The sequence below is a fragment of the Ochotona princeps genome, chromosome 14, assembly GCF_030435755.1.
Source record: "Ochotona princeps isolate mOchPri1 chromosome 14, mOchPri1.hap1, whole genome shotgun sequence".
Classification (NCBI taxonomy): domain Eukaryota; kingdom Metazoa; phylum Chordata; class Mammalia; order Lagomorpha; family Ochotonidae; genus Ochotona; species Ochotona princeps.
In genome coordinates, this window is record NC_080845.1 from 46,745,636 (window position 1) to 46,766,355 (window position 20,720).

At 45.6% G+C, this 20,720-nt stretch overlaps 1 protein-coding gene across 1 annotated transcript in view; it reads left to right on the top strand.

Annotated features, from left to right (window-relative positions):
* Positions 1 to 3,831: 3,831 nt before the first annotated feature.
* Positions 3,832 to 20,720, top strand: part of PSIP1 (PC4 and SRSF1 interacting protein 1) — a 40,629-nt gene continuing 23,740 nt past the window's right edge. Inside the window, exons 1-3 of the mRNA XM_058672166.1 lie at positions 3,832 to 3,997; positions 4,473 to 4,694; positions 9,591 to 9,667. Of these exons, the coding sequence (XP_058528149.1) occupies positions 4,623 to 4,694; positions 9,591 to 9,667 (149 nt within the window). The 5' untranslated portion in view covers positions 3,832 to 3,997; positions 4,473 to 4,622. The remainder of the gene's footprint in view (positions 3,998 to 4,472; positions 4,695 to 9,590; positions 9,668 to 20,720) is intronic.

Genomic DNA, 20,720 nt, shown 5'->3' on the forward strand with positions numbered 1-20,720 from the left:
TATTGAGTTTCTGAGAAGTGTTAGTAAGGAGTGTGCCTCCTGGTAAACAGTTTAAAGACTATCCAGGAAACTGTAACCAAGGAATCAGGCCCATGTAGGGTGAGATCAAAGCCATTCCAGAGGTGTTTTTGGGGTCTTTAGGATCAGGAGTTAAACTGAAAGTGTTGCTGGTGGTGGTGAGCTGGGTAACGGGTGAGAAGGAGGGAGGTTTTGAGGAAATCTGAAGCTGGGAAAACGTTTAGAGCTAAAGGTGGAAGAGTACTGGGCTGCTTTTACTTCCAGCATCTTTTTCTGATTAAAGCCAGTCGGCCAGCAGGCTTGCTGCCTCCCTGCCCCACCTAGAAGCAGTGTGGGATCACAAAGAGACGCGGGTTGGCGGGATTGTGGAAGAGCTGCACAGAATCTTGCCAAAGGACTCAGCCTACGATCTGGGGCAAACAGCTTAACTTCTGCGAGGCTGCTGTCCTACCTACAAGATGGAGATCATAGTGTATCTCTGGGTTAAAGAAGAGACTGTAGGTCCAGTTCCTGCCTCTACCTTTCCCTGCCTCTCCCCTTACCTTTCGTTGCTTTGGAAATTCTATTCTTTTTGCTTGCAACTTTCTCATCACTTCCCTAGTCTGGCCCATCAAGAGGACTGACTGGGGACTGCATCCAGTTTGGTTGGTAGGGAGCATGGTTCCCAGCAGTTCAGAAACATTTTCCAAATGGCTAAGACCCGGACAGCCTTTCCTCCTCTTCCTCCTCCCCCGCCCCCCAGTCTCCCTGCAGTCGGTACCACCCCTCCCCCCCCCCCCCCCCCCCCCCCCCGCGGCAGAACTGCAGCTCGGGGGATCTTGGGCTTTTGTTCTCTGGAGGCTTAAACCACCACCTGCTTGCTCTGCCTTCTGGTTGAGAGAGTGTCGCCTACAAACTATCACAAGTTAAACCTGCCAATACTTAGAGCAAGAATTTGGCTTACACTTAACAGGAACACTGAAACTTGAAGGCTTTTCTCTGTTCCCTGCTTTATTTTCCGAGGATCACCCCATTCACAGGAATCACCCTTTCTACACGTGCAGCACTCCAAAGAACTTCTCTTTGCATACTAATTATAATGTATATGTCTGTTTTCACCTGTAGGTGAGAGTCTGTGGAATCCTCCACAGCAGTTTCTCAAACTCCAATTTGCATAAGAACTACCTGGGGATCTTGTTAAGATGCAGATTATGATTTAGTAGGAGTGCTAACAGGCTGAGGCTAACAAGGTCCCAGGTGTAGGTGATGCTGCCTTAGCCTCCACAGCTTGCCACAAACGAGGTGTCTGCACCCCATGTGGGCGTGGTCTCACCTGCTCAGGGTCTTGGGCTTCGATTCAGTGCACCTTTCTCCACCTTTTCCAGTGCAGGACAAACATCTGACAAGTATTCCTAAGTGTAATTATTTCGATGCACCTTTGCTCATAGCTACCAGTCTCAACCAGAAAACAGGGTCGCTTAGTGAAGTGCCGCTGACCCCCATCCCTTTCTACAAGCATCTCTCTTGAAACACGGAGAGTAACTTTGGTCATTCCTATTTCCTTCTTTCTCAGTGACCTAAGAAGCTCCTTAGAATACACTGCATCAAACTGAAGCTCAGGATGAGAAGTTTTAGGACACTGTCTAACGCTGCTTCCTTCTTCCTTGCTAGTCAGTTTCTCCTGTTGCTCCACCTGCATCTTCTACTTTTGCCTCGTTTCACTTAATTTCTTCAACTCCCCACAGGACATTTTATGTGGGAAATGCCTTCACTCTTTTGTTTTTCTTTTTTTTTTTTTTGGTGAGCATCCACGCTCTCTCTCCAAAATAATTCTCAAATTTTAGATATTCAACAAAGCTTTTCCAGAGTTACTTCCAGCTGTGCCTCCTGTATTTCAAAGCCAGACTTAGCTAGTTGTTAACACTCATGTGATTTTACATTTCTGGGCTATTTTCAGACAGTTTGAAGTAGACAGCGTTTGTCTTTCATAGCTGTGCCTAATAGTGCTTGACACATACTAGGTACTTTTTTTGCTGGCTCAATGAATACAAAGTTGTTCAAATTAATCTGAATTAATTTTCAAAATGCCCTATTTTTCACATTTGTGGGGTCTTCCAAAAGGTTGATGAACAAATGCAACTATGAAAAAAGCTGTGGCCCACAATTTTGCATGGAAATAATCCTCTTTTCATTCCATTTTCTCACGAACTTTTGGAAGCGTTGTAGGATGTTCAACATGAAAACACAGCAGCAACCTTGTTTCTTGTCTCGCAAGACAAAGTAGAATTTATTTAGGAAAAAAAAGGGAAAAAGGGCTCCTGCCACAGTGGAAAGGAAGGAAAGAAAAACCCGAGTTAATGGTGGAGATGGTGTCTTTTATGCACCATCTCAGGGGAATTAATCAAAGCACAGAATTGTCCAAACCTCAGACAAGTGGGACTGGTTAACTTCCTCCTTCCATTTTTTTAAAAAAATATTTACTTCTTTTTATTGTAAAGTCAAATACACAGAAAGGAGGAGAGACAGAGAGGAAGATCTTCCATCCACTGATTTGCAAAGCTGAGCTGATCCAAAAGCCAGGAACCTGGAGCCTCTTCCAGGTCTCCCACGCGGGTGCAGTGTCCCAAGGCTTTGGGTCGTCCTTGACTGCTTTCCCAGGCCACAAGCAGGGAGCTGGATGGGAATTGGGGCTGCTGAAAAATATAACTTTATATTTATAAAAAATAACTTCAGCAGGGACCAGAGAAACCCTAACTACCTCCTATCCTGTCTGACTCCTCACACAGAGTACCTTCCCATTTGGGGGAACCCAGGTGAATGTTAACAGATAAGCAAAATTAAGCCAATGCTGGTGATCACAGCTCTGGTACAACAAAAATATTAAAGTATTAGTCCATATCAGGAGGCTGAGCACATTGATATATTTTAAAATGTGTTGGCCACAGTATTTAAGATAATCTTTAAAATTAATTGTTTTAACAGGTGTAACATTCGCATTGTAGTAACACAGCTGTGTATCAGCTATTATTCTACTTAGGAAATAAATTCAGATGCAGCTAAAATTTAGTGCGGCGGGGGGGGGAGGAGGCAAATCCACATCCTATCTGTAAGGCTTATGCTTTCCTGTCATTGTTTTATATTTTCTAGGTTTTGCATTCGTTAGGATTGCAGTTTCGTTTGCAGTTTTAGGTGCTTTACATGGCAAAAAACCGAAATGGGGCTTTCTCGTATTACCATTTCAGAGAAAAGGCGGCTGTGAGGCCCATTCAGCGAGGTGCCAGAGGCCTACGAGTTTCACGTTTTCTGCAACCGCCTCTGCTCCAATTTCATCTATGGTTTTTTTTTTTTTTTTTTTTTTTTGCACAGCTCCTGTTTTTAGGATGATGCAAACTGCAAGCGCAGTTTACGCTTCCCCACCCCGGGGAAACGATGCATGCACATAGCACACGCTGCCAGTTTCTCCCTAACACGCAGCCAAGGGCTACAGGCCTGGATACCCGCCCCCAAACCCGGTCCACAACAATCGTTTCCTCCCTCCCCGCCTTTTACATACAGTACACATACAAATACACACACGCAGAGCAGCCAGCAGGGGCGGGCCGGGCCCGACCACTCCGCACGGCGCGGGGGGGGGAGCCGCAGCGGGCCGAGCTGTTGCTGCTCACGCGTTTGTTCCCTCGCAGCGATCTGCCTCTCCACCTGGACGCGGGTGAGGCGCACTTGCGACCTCGCACCCGTGGCGCCTGGAGACGCGCGGCTGCGGAGCCGTACACGGCGGCTGCGGGCCGGCAGTCCCCCCTGCCCGGACGCGCCGGTGGTGCCGCCCAGTGCTAGCGGGCGCCGAGCGGGAGCCGCGCGGGAGCAGCGCAGCGGCGGCGGCGGCGGCGGTTGCGGTTCGGAGCCGTTGGGACGCCTCTGCGGCAGCTGGTGGCGCAGGTGTCCTGCGTGGACGCGGGCAGAGGCGGCCGGCCCGCCACCGCAGCCTCCGCGCCCGCGGCAGGTGAGCGGGCGGCGGGCCCTCGCCCCGCCCCCCCCGTGGCCTCGCTGCTGCTGGCCCGTCGCGGGGGAAGTGGACGCGGCCCGCTCGGGGGGCCGGCGAGCGGCGGGCGGGCGGCCGGGTGCGCCTCTCCTCACCATCTTTATTATTCTTCTTATTATTTTATTCTCTCTCTCCTGCTCCCCCTCCCTCTTGGGGCTCGAGCCTTCCTAGGCGCGGGGCAGGGAAGCCCCCCCAGGGCAGATGGGGCGAGGGGCTGGGCTGCATCCCTGCCTCTGGCGGCGTCGGGGCCGGCCGGCCGCGGGGGTCGCTGCGGGGCCGCCGGGGCCGCGCACTTGCCGGGGCGGAGCTCCCACCCTGCGCCCCTCCCCCGCCGGCTCCCCTCCCCCTCGCCGGGCGGCCCTCCCGCCCTCCCTCCCTGCGGGCTGCTGGGCTCTGACCGCCCTCCCTCTCCCCTCCGGTGCTGTCCCCATCGCAGGCGCGTCGGGCCGCCCCCAGGCATCCTCCTCTTCCTGCGGCCGGCCGGGCAGCCTGCACTCCGACTCCCGCCGCATCCCCGGGCCGCCTCCTCGCTCATCTCCGTCCTCCTGCTGAGCTTGGGACCCCTCCCCGACCTCATCCCCGAAACATGACTCGCGATTTCAAACCTGGAGACCTCATCTTCGCCAAGATGAAAGGCTACCCTCATTGGCCAGCGCGGGTGAGTGATTTGCAGCCCAGGTGCTTGGCGGTGCAGGGCTGCTGCGAGGCCTGCTGCCTACTGTTGCTCTGAAAAAATCCCCCCCCTCTCCCCCGGTTGTCCTTTATCGTCTTCCTTCGCTTTCCCAGTTAGTCTTGTGTTGTAACCTGACCTTTCGTTGTAGTTTTTGTGGGGTCAGTCGCCCGGGTAAATATAAGATCCCGGGTGTTGCTTTCTGCCTATGTCTCACTGGTTTGTTTTTTTCCAGACTTGTATGCCTTCTGCCAAGGAGGTGGCCAGTTACGGCCCGTTTGTAGGAGTTGTACGTTTAGAAATGGCTAAAATTGCACACGGTTCCGTAATGCATACGGTGCAGAGTATCAATGGAGTCTGCACCTTGCACGCAGGCTCATTCAGGAGATGTTGTAGAGGAACGTATCTGTGATGAAATTGGATTGATAAGGTTTAAGTATGTATGTAAGTGTGTATTGGGAATGAAACCTTACAGGTGTGTCAGTTTAGTAGCATGTTCTTACACCTCTTACAAGAAGTACCAAGGAAGGTCCGGGACTTGTATTTCCACGTTTATTCATGTGACCTTGAAGAAGCGGTTTTTACCGTTTTTCCTTAGGGTGCAAGGAGTGGATCAGAGGTCCCAGGTTGTCTGGTGGAACAGAGGAGGCATGAAGTACCCAGCATATTTTGTGGCACATCAGGGATGAGGCTGTCAATATCTGAGCTCCATTCAGAAAAAAAAAAGGGCTGTGTGTTAGGTTGTTGGGTCCTAAGACAGTATTAGGAATTAAACAAAAGCTGAGATGCACAGGTAAGATGGTTCTTAGGTCTGGCCATGTGGTGTTGGAAAGACTTATGATTTTATTACTTTATTATTACTTTAAGATTTTATTTTTATTGGAAAATCAGATATACAGAGAGGAGGAGAGACAGAGAGGAAGATCTGCTGTCCTCTGGTTTACTCCCCAGGTGGCTGCAATGGCCAGTGCTGCCCTGATCTGAAGCTAGGAGCCTGGAGCCTCTTCCAGGTCTCCCACATGGGTGAAGGGTCCCCAGGTTGTGGGACAACTACTTTCCCACGCCATAAGCAGGGAGCTGAATGGGAAGTGAGACTGCCAGAATTAGAGCTGGCTCCCACATATGATCCCTGCCTGTGCAAGGTGAGGACTTTAGCTACTGAGCTACCGTGCCGAACTCCAAGACTTAATATTTTTAAAACAGTTAATTTTCTCCCAACTCTGGCCCTTTGACACTGTATTTCTCTCTCTCTCTCTCTCTCTCCATATATATATATATACACATATATATATAGTGGGGTTCTTTTGTATATTTAAAATTTATCCACTTTTACTGGAAAGGCAGATATACAGAGAGGAGGAAATAGGAAGATCTTCCGTCCAGTGGTTCCCTCCTAAGCGGCTGCAACGGCTGGAGCCTAGCCAATCCGAAGCCAGGAGCTTGGAGCCGCCTCCAGGTCTCCCACGTGGGTGCAGGGTCCCAAGGCCTTGGGCTGTCCTCAGCTGCTTTCCCAGTCCACAAGCAGGGAGCTGGAAGGGAAGTGGAGCATTTGGAACACAAACTGGAGCCCACTTGGGATCCCAGCGCTTACAGGGCAAGGGCTTAGTCACTGAACCATAGATCTGGGCTCTAGTTCTTTGAATTTTAAATCCTGGGTGTCAGTTGGGAACAGTAATGGGAGAAAATATCCATTAGGTAACAGAATCAAGCTTCATACAGTCCAAAGTTTTCCCTCCTTTTTTATTGAGCTGCCTATTCAGTGATGTCTGTCTTGACTTCAGCAATCCCTAGTCTTTGTCTTGGGCATGTTCGCATTCTAGTCAGTTGCCTTTTTGAAATCTTTTAACCCTTTGTGTGCACTTTGACTCTGGAGTATGTTGAGATTCATGAAGGTAATAGCTGTGAGTCGGATTGCCTTGCAGCCCCCTCTCCAATCCTTAATATGTAACTCTGGATATTTTAATACTCCCCTTAGAATTTAAGTAAAGCTAGGGAAGCTGGGTGGGTTTAAGGCCTCTTTGCTGACAGGTTTTTGTGGTTTTAGAGGCATCTTTATTTTCTTGAAGTGCTGTAAAGGCCCAGGATGGTCTGAGACATCTGCGTTCAGATCCCTGTGTCCCAGTGCAATTGAAGGCCAATAGGAATGTCTTCAAATGATCTACTTCCAAATCATCTCCCCCATGCCTGTCATCAATTTTAGGTGACTGGATTTTAGAAAACTAGTTTGATATAACGAGTTTGAGTTAAAAAGGGAAGTTTTGACATTATATATCCCTGAGTTACCTTCCTTCTTTTGTCAGTTTTTTTTAAGATTTATTTATTTTATTACGAAGTCAGATGTACAGAGAGGAAGATCTTCCATCTGATCATTCACTCCCCAGATGAGCTCAACGGCCAGTGCTGTGCCGATCCAAAGCCGGGAACCAGGAACCTCTTCCAGGTCTCCCACGCGGGTGCAGGGCCCCAAGGCATTGGCCCCTCCTCAACTGCTTTCTCAGGCCACAAGCAGGGAGCTGAATGGGAAGTGGAGCTGCCGGGATTAGAACCGGCGCCCATATGGGATCCCGGGGCATTCAAGATGAGGACTTTAGCTGCTAGGCCATGCCGCCAGACCCTTGCCATTCTTTTTTTAATTTATTTTATTTTTATTGGAAAGTCATGAGGAGAGACAGAAGAGAAGAGAAGATGATTTACTCCCCATGTGGCCACAATGGGCGGAGCTGTGTCGATCCAAATCCAGGAGCCCAGAGCCCATTCCCGGTCTCCCACACAGGTGCAGCGTCCAAAGGTTTTGGACTGTCCTGGACTGCTTTCCCAGGGCACAAGCAGGGAGCTGGAAGGGAAGCAGGGCAGCCTGGACACAAACTGGCGCCCATATGGGTTCCATCCTGGCATGTGCAAGGTGAGGACTTTAGCCACTAGGCTACTGCATACGGGCCCAAACTTGATTAGTTTTAAGCCTGCACATACTTGTAATCCTTTTTTCCCCAAAGATATGTTTATTTATTTGAAAGACAAAGTTACACAGAGAGGGAAAAACAGACATCTTTGATCTTCCATCTGCTGGTTCCTTCTAAAGGGTTGGGGTAGTCTGGGGACGTACCAGGCCAATGACAAACTAAGAACCTCTAGAGCAGCCGCCCACGTGGCAGGGGCCTAAGCATTTGGGCTCGTTTTCCCAGGCCAGCGGTAAGGAGCTGGACCAGAAGTGGCGCAGACTGCACAGGAAGCGGTGCCTATATGGGATACTGCTGTCATCTCAGTGCCTTTATGTGTTATTTCACAACGCCATCCTTCTTGCAATTCGTTTTTCCTAAAGTTGCTTTTAAAATCAGCTTTTAGAGTGTCTTAATATTTATGAAGCTGTGTGACTGCTAAGTATTTACATCAAGGCCAAAAGTAGAAGACACATGAACCAGGTTGGCAGAAAGCGGCCATTTGTTGTCTTTCTACCAGAGTTGTTGAGGCCTTCCCATAAAAGTGAAAAAATGGAATCCTATTGATAGATCAGAGTCAGTAGAGATGTTGAGTGGCAGTGATTTCACCCAGCCTGCTCCTGCAAACAGCCTGTTGCGTTCATGTTAGGGTGTTTTCTTCAACACCACAGTGCCTACAGTGTAGATTAGGCCCTTTTGTGGTCTGCCTCTCTGTCCCCCACCTTTACTAAACATTTAAAGAGTTGGGCCCGGTGGCGTGGTCTAGTGGCTTAAGTCCTCGCCTTGAACGCGCTGGAATCTCATGGGTGACGGTTTTAGTCCCAGCAGCTCCACTTCCCATCCAGCTCCCTGCTTGTGGCCTGGAAGAGTGGTCGAGGACGGCCCAATGCTTTGGGATCCTGCACCCGCGTGGAAGACCTGGGGGAGGTTTCTGGCTCCTGGCTTCAGATCGGCACATCACCAGCCATTGCACTCATTTGGGGAGTGAATCATTGGATGGAAGATCTTCCTCTCTTTCTCTCTCTCCTCCTCTCTGTATATCTGACTTTGTAATAAAAATAAAATAAATCTTTAAAAAAAATTAACAGAGAATGAGAGGAAGAGTGAGACATCTTCCATCATTAGTTCAATCCTCAAATGGCAACCATGCCCAGGACTGAGCCAGGCCAAAGCCAGGAACCAGGAACTTTTGGGTCTCCTATGTGGGTGCAGAGTCCCCAGGGTTTGGGTTTCTCTGCTTTCCAGGAACATTAGCTTAAGTGGTCGGGACTTAAACCAGCACCAACTTGGGGGATGCCAGCATTGCAGGCTGTGGTGGCAGCTTTATGTGCCATGCTACAATGCCAGCTCGGAGTAACAAGTATTGTATGTGTTTGACATAGCAGTACCTGATCCCTTCTTCCCTAATTAAAAGGATCGAAAGCAGACAAAAAAGGGACAGGTAACCTCAAGTGATTCAGCCATGTGGGTGAAGAATCTTTGCATAACATATTTCATCTTTTACAAGATACTGCTTTTACAGCAGATTACTCGTTATCTAGCCTTCTTACAGAAATATCCTTTAACATTGTCAAACAGATTGACTGTTCAGCTGAAATCCTTAGATTTGCGCATGTTGAACAATTCAGACATTTGGGATTGTCAGAAGGCTGTGATGGTGAAGGTGTCGTGCTTTGCCACGGCTAGTGGGTAACAGTGCTTCGCAGAGGTGAGTGGTGGATATACTTGGTGGATTAAGGAAGTGGCTGTATTGGCGTCATGTCAGTCTCGGCTTTACTACCAAATAAATGTTGAAAAAAACTTGGGGTTCAAAACGGGATGTAGGGTTATTAGTCCCTGGAACTGATTTTTTTTCCATACCCTTTTTCGATATCTTGTTCTCTGCTTATGTAGTTGTGTGAGATACGTATGGTTTAAAAGATTTTGATTATTCTTACCTCTCTTTTAGGTAGATGAAGTTCCTGATGGAGCTGTAAAGCCACCCACAAACAAGTTACCCATTTTCTTTTTTGGAACTCATGAGACGTAAGTCCTGTTATATTTAGTGGCAACACTGTTAACCAGATCATTGGGCATGAAGTTAGAAGAAGATTAATTCAAGGGACAAATAGTCAAGTAATAGAAAACCTTAAAATCTTCCGTGGACTCTGAAAAATGTGTTCTAAAGTCTTCCTTTAGGTAGAGATGAAAAACATGAGAAGTTTGTGAAAGAAGATGTTTTCTTAAAAAATGCAGCTGAGAATCTTAGCAGTCAGAATGACTGGTAGATGAAAGTTCAAAGGAAAGATGTAACACTGCTTCAGTACTCCTGGTTAGGAAACAAGTGCTTTTTTTTCTAATATTTATTTATTTGAAAGGCGGAGTTACGGATAAATCATCCTTCCATTAGTTCACTCCTCACATACTCACAGTGGCTGGAGCTAGGCTGGTGTAAAGTCAGGAGCCAGGAGCTTCTTCTGGGTTTCCCACATAGGTGCTGGGGCCTAAGGCTTTGGGCCATCCTCTGCTGCTTTCCCAGGTGCCTTAGTAGGGAGCTGGATCAGAAGTGGAGAAGCCAGAACTTGAACCTGTGTCCATTGGGCATGCTGGTGCCAGGGCAATAGCTGTACCTACTGTGCCACAGCACTGGTCCTAAAATGTGGGACCATGTTTTTTGTAAGAACCATGTAGCACCGCATTTGTGCTACAAGCTACGTATGAACTATGTGTGCAGGAAAGATGAGACGAAACCTGGAGAAGGCTCTGTATTCCTTATGTGATTGATCCCCAGAGCCAGTCTGGCTACTCAGCTGCCCCTGGTGAAGATGAGGGCGGAGAACTGATTTGGTGACGCAAGTTAAGTTTTCAAAAATTGCATCTGAGAGTTGAATAGTTTTGGTACATAGGATTATTCCAGAGGCCATCTCACTAATTCTGAACATAATATTTGTGCATACTTGCAATTTAATAGCTTTACAAGTACTTTATAACCTAGCTAATTTGGACTTTGCAATAATTTTCAGAGCAGGCTTGTTTAACTGGGACATGTGTTCTAAAGTCTTCCTTTAAGGTAGAGATAAAAAAACAGAAGTTTGTGGAAGAAGGTGTTTTCTTAAAAAATGCAGCTGAGAATCTTAGCAATCAGAATGACTGGTAGATGAAAGTACAAAGGAACTGTTGACGTTAGAATTTTGCATTTCTAGGAATAGTTAAAGTACCACGTTTGGTTTAATGTTTCTTAGCTACTGGATAAACTTTTACTAACAGCAGCTTTATTGAAATGTAGTTTATATGTCACGATAGTTACCTGTTTAAAATGTGTACGTTAATAGATTTTAGTGTATTTATTCCCATAACTGCCTGGTCGTCTCTCTTGGTTTCTACCTCTACAATCCTAAGCAGCTGCTTATCTGTATAGATTTGCTCATTTCGGGCATTCCGTACTAATGGTATCATGTATGTCACATGATTCTTTCAGATGCTCTTTTAGATCTAAGATTGTAAGGGTTTGCCGTTTGAGTTGGGCTCAGGTATGTTTTCTATATAAAAATACACCTTAAGAGATGATGGGGGTATGTGTTGTAGCACCAGTTGGTTATGTTGCTGCTGGGACTCTGGCCTTCCTCCGTGTAGAAGGGTCAGTTCCTTGACTTCCTATCTGGCTTCCTGCCAGTGTGCCCTGGTGGGTGGCAAATGGGGACTCAAATACTTGGATCCCTGTCACTCGCAAGGGAGACCTCGGCAGAGTTCTTTGCTCTTAGGTTCAGCTAAGAGCTGTTCAAACTATTGTAGGGATTTGAGGAATGAACAGCCAGATGGAACATCCCTTTGTGTCATTTTGCTGTTAAAAAAAAAATTAAAAAGGTGAATTTATCGTTCTGTGGGATAATTATTCGTTTACCATTTAAAGAAACATGGCTAAATTTAACAGGAAATGGCATCTCAATTTAAAAATGGGTACTGCGTGTTGGGAATAGGGATTTTGAAGTTGTTACGTCTCGAAACAGCAGCATTGCATGTGAACTTGAGTTAAAAATGCAAGGTAAGATGCAAAGGTTTGGATAGATAAAAATCCAGTCCTATGGCATCAGGCTTGGGCATGTGGAGCCCAGTGATTTGTTGGCCCTCCCCAGTGCCATGTTTGGAAATGGGTAGAAGACATCCTTTGACCCTTTTAACTTTGTGCAAGTTTCAAATTCTTCAATTCTGTTTTTTCTGGGGTGGAGCAGTTTGTATACACTTCACAAAGTAGTCAATTCTTACCTTGCTCTTAGATTAAGAAGAATGACAATGCTATTCCAAGTGTCTAAAAACGAGGGTTTTTAATTGTAAATCTGTGTGTTTTAAAGCACAACAACTGCACAAAATAAACATTGTTTTGTAAGTTTTAAGGTGGTTCATAAGGACAATGAATATTCCGATTGAATAAATTAGGATATATTCAAGGAAAGTTAAAGTTGAGTTAATGATACTACCTTTTTCTTTCAAAATGGACTTGCAGCGTTTTGTGCCTTATCACTTAGGCATGCTGTTGACCTTTGGAAAGGCAGTCCTGCTGTTTATACATTGGTGTGGGTGACTTGACTTTTTTCAATTTAAGATTAATTTTTAGACGCTAAATCTTTGCTCTTTCTCCTCAAATTTGGGAGGACAGTTATTTAAACTTTTTATCTTAACAGCCAGTAATTAGAGATATGGGATAAAGAATAAAGCAGAAATAGCAAAGTGGAAATCTACATTAATTCATTAATTCATAACTAATTTAGAGTCCATTTTTGGAAGATATGTTCTTTCCTGGACCCTGTAGCATTTGATGATACTGATAGTGAATCAGTCCAGCAATCAAGTTTTGAGATTTAGACAGTGTAAGCTTGGGTATACCATGATCCTCTTCTAGGTATCTTAGTGGTACCTATTTAAAACCGATGTTGCATAATTGATACTGGCATGGACTCAGCCAGCACCTGTTACATGCCTGGCTTCCTGCTTCCTCCATGGTGGCTGGTCAGCCAGTCTTGATCTTGTCCTGAGTGGTGCATACTGAGAGGATCACTCTTTTTCCCTTCCGTTTTCTTTCTTTTTTTTTTTTTTCTTTCTTTTTTTGAAGATTTATTTATTTGCATTGGAAAGGCAGATTTACAGAGAGGAGAGACAGAAAGATCATTTATCCTCTGGTTCACTTTTGAAAGTGGCCACAATGGCCAGAGCTGAGCTGATCCAAAGCCAGGAGCTTCTGTTAGGTCTACCATGTGGGTACAGGGTCCTAAGGCTTTGGCCCATCCTTGATTGCTTTCCCAGGCCACGGGTAGGGAGCAGGATGGGAAGTGGAGCACCCGGATATGGACCAGTGCCCACATTGGATCCTGGTACATGCAAGGCGAGGATTTATCCATGAAGCCATCGTGCCGGCCCCCTCTCTTCTGTTTCTTGTAGCTCTGTGCCGTACCTAGTCCTGTAAGTTAGACTCTTATCTGGATCTAATTTTCCATTCATATATGGTTAAGTGAGCTTTATGTCCCAGTCACAACATGTCATTTCCCTGTCCAGAAATCTTCAGTGGCTCCATATTAACATGACCAACAGCATAAAGCCAGAGTTAGGAATGTTTTATGTATCTGATCTGGCTAGGGCACTCTCATCACGTTCCTGTTACTGGTTTCTCTTGTGCCGCGTCTTCCTTCAGGTTGTTGTTTGTTTTCCCTGTAATGGGAAGGTTATGCCTTCAGTTAGGTCTTAGGTCAGACCCTCTATTTATTTTCTCTTGCACAATGACCATTTTTTTTTTCTTCATGAAGAGCCAGATCATGAGAGTCCTTCTGTCTTGTCATCATCCTCCTTAGTGCTCTTTTGACTGTAGGCCTGGCTCATCCCATTTTCAGGGCTGCATTCCAGGAAGGGTTCCTTTTCATGTATTGTTTCTGTGTCCTTAGCATTTGCTGTGAAGATATGCAGAAAGGTTGAGCCATAGTTTTATCTGTCATTGTAGTATAATTTTGTAACAAGAAATAATGCAGTGATCAACTTTTTTTGTGTAGCTGTTTGGTGAGTTGATAGCTGGGTGGTCAGTAACTTACCATGAAGGAACGTGTGTTTTAGTGTGATAAGAGCTATTTGTGAACGCGAGTGTCGCACATGGAAACTTGCACTTCTTTTGTATATGAATAGAATATGAATAGATGGACTGCAGACAGTGACTATAGTTGGGTAAAATTGATTAGTTTTTTTATTTGACAGGACATACTCTATGAAAAAAAGTTAATAGCATTATTGAGACATTCCATTTCACATACAGTACACCCATTTAAAGTTTATGATTCAATAGAATTTAATATATTCTGAAGTAGTACGGCCATTAGTATGGTCAGTTTTAGAGCAGTTTTATCAGCTCAGAAAGCAAGCCAGTGTCCTTTAGTAGCACATCTTCACTTCTTCCTAGACCTCCAGCCTGCCGTGCGCTAGGGTTTGGCCTTATCCTTGTCCCTGTCTCTTGTGTGGACATACCTTATAAATGGACATTTGAAATTTTTTTTGACTGGATTTTCTTACTTAAATTTCTTTTTTTTTTTTTTAAGATTTATTTATTTTTATTACAAAGTCAGATATACAGAGAGGAGAGACAGAGAGGAAGATCTTCCATCCGATGTTTCACTCCCCAAGTGATCGCAATGGTCAGTGCTGCGTCGATCCAAAGCGAGGAACCTGGAACCTCTTCCGGGTCTCCTCCGTGGGTGCAGGGTCCCAAGGCTTTGGGCTGTCCTTGATTGCTTTCCCAGGCCACAAGCAGGGAGCTGGATGGGAAGTGGAGCTGCTGGGATCAGAACCGGCGCCCATGTGGGATCCTGGCGTGTTGAAGGTGAGGACTTTAGCTGCTAGGCCACGGTCCCGGGCCCTTAAATTTCTTTTTTTAAGATTTATTTATTTCAGGCCCGGCATGATAGTGTAGCAGTTAAAGTCCTTGCCTTGCAAGTGCCGGGATCTCATATGGGTGCCGTTTCTAATCCTGGCAGTCCTGTTTCCCTTCCAGCTCCCTGCTTGTGGCTTGGGAAAGTAGTCAAGGATGGCAAAAAGCCTTGGGACCCTGCACCGGCATGGGAGACCCAGAAGAAACACCTGGCTTTGGATTGGCTCAGCTCCGGCCGTTCCGGCCGCTTGGGAAGTGAACCATCGGAGGGAAGATTTTGCTCTCTGTCTCTCCTCCTCTCTGTATATCTGCCTTTCCAATAAAAATAAATAAATCTTTTAAAAAATTTATGTATTTCTTGGGCCTGGCGTGATAGCATAGCAGCTTAAGTCCTTGCCTTGAACGCGCCAGGATCCCATATGGGTGATGGTTCTAATCCCTAATCCCAGCGTCCCAGCTTCCCATCCAGCTCCCTGCTTGTGGCCTGGGAAAGCAGTCGAGCTTGGCCCAAAGCTTTGGGACCCTTCATCCACGCGGGAGATCCGGAGGAAGCTCCTGGCTTTGGATTGGCTCAGCTCCAGCTGTTGCGTCGGCTTTGGGAATGAACCATTGGATGGAAGACCTTCCTCTCTGTCTCTCCTCTCTGTATATCTGCCTTTTCAATTAAAAACAAACCTTAAAAAAATTTATTTATTTCTTTGAAAGAGCTCAACAGAGAGGTATCAGCTGATTTATTTCTCAGATAACTGTGTGGGCTAGGACTGTGTCAGGCCGGTCAGGAGCCAGGAGCTTTTTCCAGTTATCCCATATGGGTGCAGAGGCCAAAGGACTTGGACCACGTTCTGCTGCTTTCCCAGGCACATTAGCAGGAACTGGGTGGATCGTCTGGGACAGGAACCAGTGTCACAGGTTGTGGCTTTTACTGTTCTGCGCTAGCATTGGCCCCTCAACCTTTTTTTTTTTTTAAATTGGAAAGTCATATATACAGAGAGGAAGATCTTCCATCCGCTGATTACTTCCTAAGTGTCTGTAATGGCCAGAGCTGAGCCGATTTGAAGCCAAGAGCTAGAAACTTGTCTTGGTTCTCCCACGCATGTGCAGGGTCCCAAGGCTTTGGGCCATCCGTGACTGCTTTCCCAAGGCCATACGCAGGGATCTGGATGGGAAGCAGGGCCTCTAGGATTAGAACTGGCGTCCATATGGGATCCCAGTGCTTGCAAGGTGAGGACTTCAGCCACTAGGCTACCGCGCTGGGCCCAACCCTTCAACTTTTGCTCTTCCAGAATTCAGCCTAGTTGCAGTGTGTAATTGACAAATACCCCGCTGCATTGATCTGCCATATTTTATATGTTCACAACTTGGTAGACGCTTGGGGTTGTCCCCGCCTTCGCAGTCAGCGGGAGTGCTGCTGGGAACTGTTGTGTGGACACAATATTCTCATTTCTCTAGAAGTGGAATTGCTGGGTCGGATGTCAGCTTTTGTATTTGCTCTTTTGGGAAGCTGCCAGGCCATTTCCAAATCAGCTGCCTCACTTTACATTCCCAGGGCAGTGTGTACGGCTTCTGAGTTCACCACATGCTTCCGCACACCTGTTCCTCCCTTCTCATTGCTGCTGTCCTTTGGGTGTGAAACTCGGTGTTGCAGTGTTGATGCACATTGCGCTGTTAGCTAATGATGCTGAGCATCTTTGCATATGTGAATTATTCAAACATCTTCTATATTTAAAACAAGCTTTGCATCTGTAAAGGTCTTCTCAGTTGGAAGGACATTTAATTTTTGGTATTGATTAATGAATTTATTAGTGATACAGGAACACGATGGATTGTATAATAATGGAAAGTAGGACTCGGAGAAAGAAGTGAATTTTAAAAACCTATTCAGTAAAATTAAACGCAAACCAAATATAACGAAAAGCTATGTGTAAAATGAGGTGGTTGAGGAAGACCAGGGAGGAGTTGATTCTATCTTGTGAATAGATAGGATTCTATAAAGACGTTCAGATTGTACTGATAAGGTGACATAGCTGTGTTTTATACAAGAGTCAAAACAAGATAAAGTTATGGTCTAATGACGTGGGAATCTCACTTGCTTTAATTGGTAAAAGTGGAGTCTAAAAGAGTGACTGCAAAGGCAGGCAGCTTTGTGTAATTTCAGTGTGCGTGAGTTTCAGTTACCCTGGTATGGTCAAGTAACACCATTCTTCAGCTGTATTAACTATAATCACATATACTGCTGCCTGCTTTTCAGTCCATAAATTAAGATGTAAGTTACGGGGCCAGTGCCATGGTACGGTAGACTGAGCTTCTGCCTGCAGCTCCAGCATCCCCTGTGGGCACTTGTTTGAGTCCTGTCCAGCTCCCTGCTAATAACCTGGAAAAGCAGTGGAGGTTCAAATCCTTAGGCCCCTGCACTCACGGAATACCTGGAAGAAACTCCTGGCTCCTGGCTTTGAATCCACTGTTAGAAGCCATTTGGGGAATTAACCAGCGGATGAAACCTCTTTCTCCCCTCTTCTCTGTAACTCTGCTTTCCAGCCTCACCCCGCTGCCCTCTCTCCTCCAAAAATGATGCTTATCGTCATTTCTAAAGTTGGTGATTGGTGACCCAACATTTTTTTTCTCAAAGCAGACAGACAACCTTTCTCTAGTGATACACTCATGTTTCATCTTACCAAATGAAACAAGAGGGAGTTAGCGGACAAAAGAGTAAGTGCAGCAAAGCAAAAAAACCAGAAAACAAAACAAATCAAAAAAACACAGAAGAACAGTAGTAGTAATATGAGAGAACCTGAATTGCGTATTAATGGGGTTTACGGAAGCAGGTGGCCTGTGAGTGAGGTGTGCTCAGTTGGAGAGACGTTGAATGTCTCCTTGAAGCAGTGGAGGGCACGCAGTCCTCACTGAACAAGCAGGGCCAAACATTGCGGAAAGGGTGATGTTCCTAGTGCAGCAGCATACAAAGTACCAAGAAGGGCGAGAGTTGGCCTCAGTGCCTGCGTGCTGCCTCTGCTGCTGGTCCCCAACTTCCCGATAAGGCACACAGCAGGTGAGGAGTCAAACAGCTGGGCTGGTGCATCCTGGACTCAGTCTGGTCCAGACTGGGTTGTTGCAGTCTTCGGGGAGCAACAGGAGCTTGCTCTCTCTCTACATATCAAGTAAATGATTTAAAATATGAAAAGAATATACAGAAAATTAAATGTTGTAAGCTGATGCAAACTTGGGAATATCGCAATTCTCCAAGGTATAGAACGTACCCTTGATCCAAATGAGAAGTTATAGAAGGCAAGCCCTATTGAAACGACTCTCAAGAAATTTATCTCAATGTTCCTGATGTTTTAAATTGTGCTTTACTGTTTTATTGTTTCACTTTTGCAGTTGATAATTATCAGTAGTAGTGTTTAGTGTTTTGATGATTTTTAAAGGTCATGAAATAATTGTAGCTTCTCTATTGATTATCTCCCTTTGTGCTTTGCACAGTGATTTTTGTACTCCATGCAAATAGTGCCCGTTTAGAGATGAAGAGAAGTGTTTAGAAATAATTCCTTCAGGCCTTGATACACTAAATGTTATGATAGATGATTCTTCTTTCAGTGGTTTTTACATATGGAATCATATCTAAATACTTGACATTTGAGGTATTTCTCTATAATTTGGTGTTTTTAAGGTCTCTTCCTGTTTTCTGGAGTTGCTGCTGTCAGTGCTGAGCCCTTTGGGGCATTTCAGCTGTCAGGGAGCGTGGGTGGGGCTCCCTTGAGGGCTCAGGACTCAGCCTTTACACTCAAATGCTCTTTTGTTTGGCTTGCTGTTGTCTGTTTTTTCTTTTTTTAGTTTAAATTTAAATTTTTAAATTTATTTAATCTGTTTTTTTAACTGGTTAAAAATTTATTTTTATTGGAAAATCAGATACAGATACAGAGAGGAGGAGAGACAGAGAGGAAGATCTTCTGTCCGCTGGTTCACTCCCCAAATGTCCTCAACAGCCAGAGCTGAGCCAGTTGGGAGCCAGGAGCCTCCTCTGGCTCTCCCACATGAGTGCAGGGTCCCAAGGCTTTGGGCTGTCCTCAGCTGCTTTCCCAGGCCACAAGCAGGGAGCTGGATGGGAAGCTGGGATGCTGGGATATGAACCGTCACCCATATGGGATCCTGGCGTATGCTAGGCTACCATGCCAGGCCCCTTTTTTAATTTAAAGATTTATTATTTTTTATTGGAAAGTCTGATATACAAATTGGAAGAGAGACAGCGAGGAAGATCTTCTGTTCTTTGATTCACTTCCCAAGTGGTTGCAATGGACAAAGCTGCCCCAATACAAAGCCAGGAGCTAGGAGCCTCTTCAGGTCTCCCACACAAGTACAGATTCCAAGGCTTTGGACTGTCCTCAATTGCTTTCCCAGGCCACAAGCAGGGAGCTGGATGGAACGTGGGGCTTTGGGGTTAGAACTGGTGCCCATATAGGATCCCGGCGCGTTCAAGGCGACGACTTGAGCTGCTAGGCTACTGCACCTGGCCCACTGTTTCAGCAGTGGAGATTTGTATTACATTGGTTCCAACTAGAAATACGTACTTACATATATATATATATATATATAAGTATACACATGCATCCATATACTAATATTTCTTTTATTTGAAAGGCAAAGTGACAGACAGGGAGATGCACGCATAGTTCTGTTCCATTCATCCGTTAATTCATCCCCAAACACAGCAGCTGCAGGCTAGGCCAGGCCAAAGCAGGAGCCAGAGACTCGGTCCAGGTTTCCCGGGTGGGTCGCAGGAACATGAGCACCTGGGCCTTCATCTGTCTGCTGCTTCCCAGTCATGTCAGTAGGGTGCTGGGTCGGAACTGTGGAGTGGTTGGAACTTGAGTGAAGAATTTTGATGCAGGAATTCAGCATCCCAACAGTGTTTTTGCCAGCTGTGCCAAAACACTGACCCCTAGAATTATGTTTTTAATGGAGATTTAACTGCAGATACATACTTGAGATTTAAGATTGATTACATAGGAGAAATGTACTTATTTTAATTATAAATATGTTTTTCTTATTTGAGAGTTGAGATGCCTAATAAAAACCTGAATTTCTTTATGAAATGAAGTGACAATTTCAGTTTGATCCCAAGGTAAATTTCTTCATGAATGAAGTTATTAGTATTTTTTATTTTGAGCATATTGTGTATGTTGTTTTGAAATTGTGGTGCAGTTAAAACATGTGGACATGTTGATTGTCCCTGACTTCTAGAACGAATAATACAGCTCTTGTACCCTCAGTCTATTCAGTAGAGCTCAAAATGCAGTGTTATACAATTTTTATTCATTGAGAGGCTCATGCATGCACACGTTAAGAGTTTCCACCCACTGTTTAATTTCCAAAGCCTGCAGTAGCAGAGCAGGCAGGTGGAAGCTAAGGGGGCTAGGCATTCAGTCCAGGTCCTCCGAATGGCAGACTCAAGCACTTGAGCCATCACCTGCTTCCAACCAGGGTGCTCTTTTTTTTTTTGTTTGTTAAGATTTATTTATTGTGATTGAAAAGGCAGATTCTTCTACTGAGAGGAGACAGAGACATAGATCCTCCACCCCTTGGCTCATTCCCCAAGTGACTGCAATGGCCAGAGCTGAGCCGATCTGAAGATGGGAGCTTCTTACAGGTCTCCCACGTGGGTGCAAGGTTCCAAGACCTTGGGCCATCCTCTACTGCCCTCCTGGGCCACAAGCAGGGAGCTGAATGGGAAGTGGAGCATCCAGGATACAAACTAGCGCCCATATGGGATCCTCGCACATGGAAGGCAAGAATTTAGCTAAGGTGCTGGGCCCTCTTCCCGGGGTGCTTTAGCAGGAAGCTACAATAGGGAGAGAAGTAACTTAAATGTAGAACTCAGACATGATGTCTGGACGTCTTAACTGCTAGGCCAGGCATCTATCCCTGAGTTTCCATCGACTGGAAATTTTATTTTATATCCTTTTATAATATTCTAGCTAGAGTGAACTAGTCAGTAGGCGCCTGATTTCTTAAGAGAATTTTAACATGTAAGGATTTATATATATATGCTCTATGTGTGTGTGTGTGTGTAATATATATCTAATTGTACTACCTTTAAGTTTAGTACCGTGTAGAGGAAATGAGCACCCAGTTTTCCTGTTACTTCATAGTATACATTGAAACTATCAGCTAAAAACTCAAACAGTCCACCTTTATAAAAAAGAA